Here is a 1,164-nt window from a genome sequence, read left to right on the forward strand (position 1 = left end):
GGGGGGGAGGGGGGGGGGGAGCGGGGGTGGCAGGAGGGATCCCTGTCCTCGTGCGCTTGGATCGAACCGTCGGCGCGTTGAGCAGCTTGGGCGGTGGCCAGCATCATGGGTAAAGGCAGGTGTGCCGTGTGTGTTTGTGGACGCACCATCCTTGGTGAGCCTGTCGACGTCGGAACCGCCAGCCCTGCAGTCCACCAATGCCACCTCACCCGCCGTGTGGGCGCGCCGCGCAGCCCACGAGAGCCTGCGGTACTGCGCGCTGGCGCTGCGCTGCCGCGGCCCCGCGCCAGACACGTTCCTGGAGCACATCACCCAGGCCCTGGCACACCACCAGCAGGCAGCCGCGGCGACAGGCCCAGCAGGCGCGGCAGGCTCGGGTGGGGCGTCGCTGGCAGGGCCGCGGTCGCAGGTGCAGCAGCAGCAGCGGGCCGACGACCAGGGCGGATGGGGCGCGCAGGCGACGCAGGACGGCTGGGGCGCGCCCGCGGGTCCCGCGGTGGCGGGAGCGGCGGCGCCAGCGGGCCAGGGGCCGTCAAAGGGCGCGTCTGCATCCGAGGTTGACGCGTCGTACCTCAGAGCCATCGTGGACATGGTGAGATTCGCAGGGGGGTACATGGCTGGGCCAGGGGACATGCGATGAAGGCCAGCCTAAAGCCAACACACTGGGCGATGGGGGGCCTGCAGCAACATTGGCAGGACCGGCAGCAACGTTGCTCGGTGGGGGCCGCACTGCCGACACCGCACTGGCAAGATGGCATCCTGCAAACGAGCAGCCTTCCTGCAATCTCAAGCTCTTGACTCTGCTGCTCTCGCGCGCCCTCCCGCTCCTCCCGCCCCAGGGCTTCCCCCGCAACCGCACCGTCCGCGCGCTGATTGCGACCCGCAATGAGGGCGTGCAGCAGGCCATTGATTGGATGCTCGCGTTCGGGGACCTGCCCGGCATAGACGATCCATTGGACGACGAGCGGCCACAGGGCCGCCCACAGACTCCGCAGCAGCAGCAGCAGCAGCAGCAGCAGCAGCAGCAGCAGCAGCAGCAGTCGCGGCCGCCGCCATCGCCGCGGGGCCAAAGCGTGGGGCCTGGCCCGGGCGGGGTCTCGCAGGGCGCTGCGGCGATGGCGGGGCTGGCGGGGGCCGCGGGGTTGGCAGCGCACTACCCGCCGC

The 1,164-nt window shown here is 71.6% G+C and overlaps 1 protein-coding gene across 1 annotated transcript in view; it reads left to right on the forward strand.

Annotated features, from left to right (window-relative positions):
* The window catches only part of MNEG_6447 (ESCRT-II complex subunit VPS36), a gene marked incomplete at both ends in the record, with an annotated part of 4,147 nt that overhangs the window by 1,448 nt on the left and 1,535 nt on the right, over window positions 1-1,164 (forward strand). Inside the window, 2 exons of the mRNA XM_014045081.1 lie at window positions 234-592; window positions 840-1,039. Of these exons, the coding sequence (XP_013900535.1) occupies window positions 234-592; window positions 840-1,039 (559 nt within the window). The remainder of the gene's footprint in view (window positions 1-233; window positions 593-839; window positions 1,040-1,164) is intronic.

Source organism: Monoraphidium neglectum, assembly GCF_000611645.1.
Source record: "Monoraphidium neglectum strain SAG 48.87 unplaced genomic scaffold scaffold01045, whole genome shotgun sequence".
Classification (NCBI taxonomy): domain Eukaryota; kingdom Viridiplantae; phylum Chlorophyta; class Chlorophyceae; order Sphaeropleales; family Selenastraceae; genus Monoraphidium; species Monoraphidium neglectum.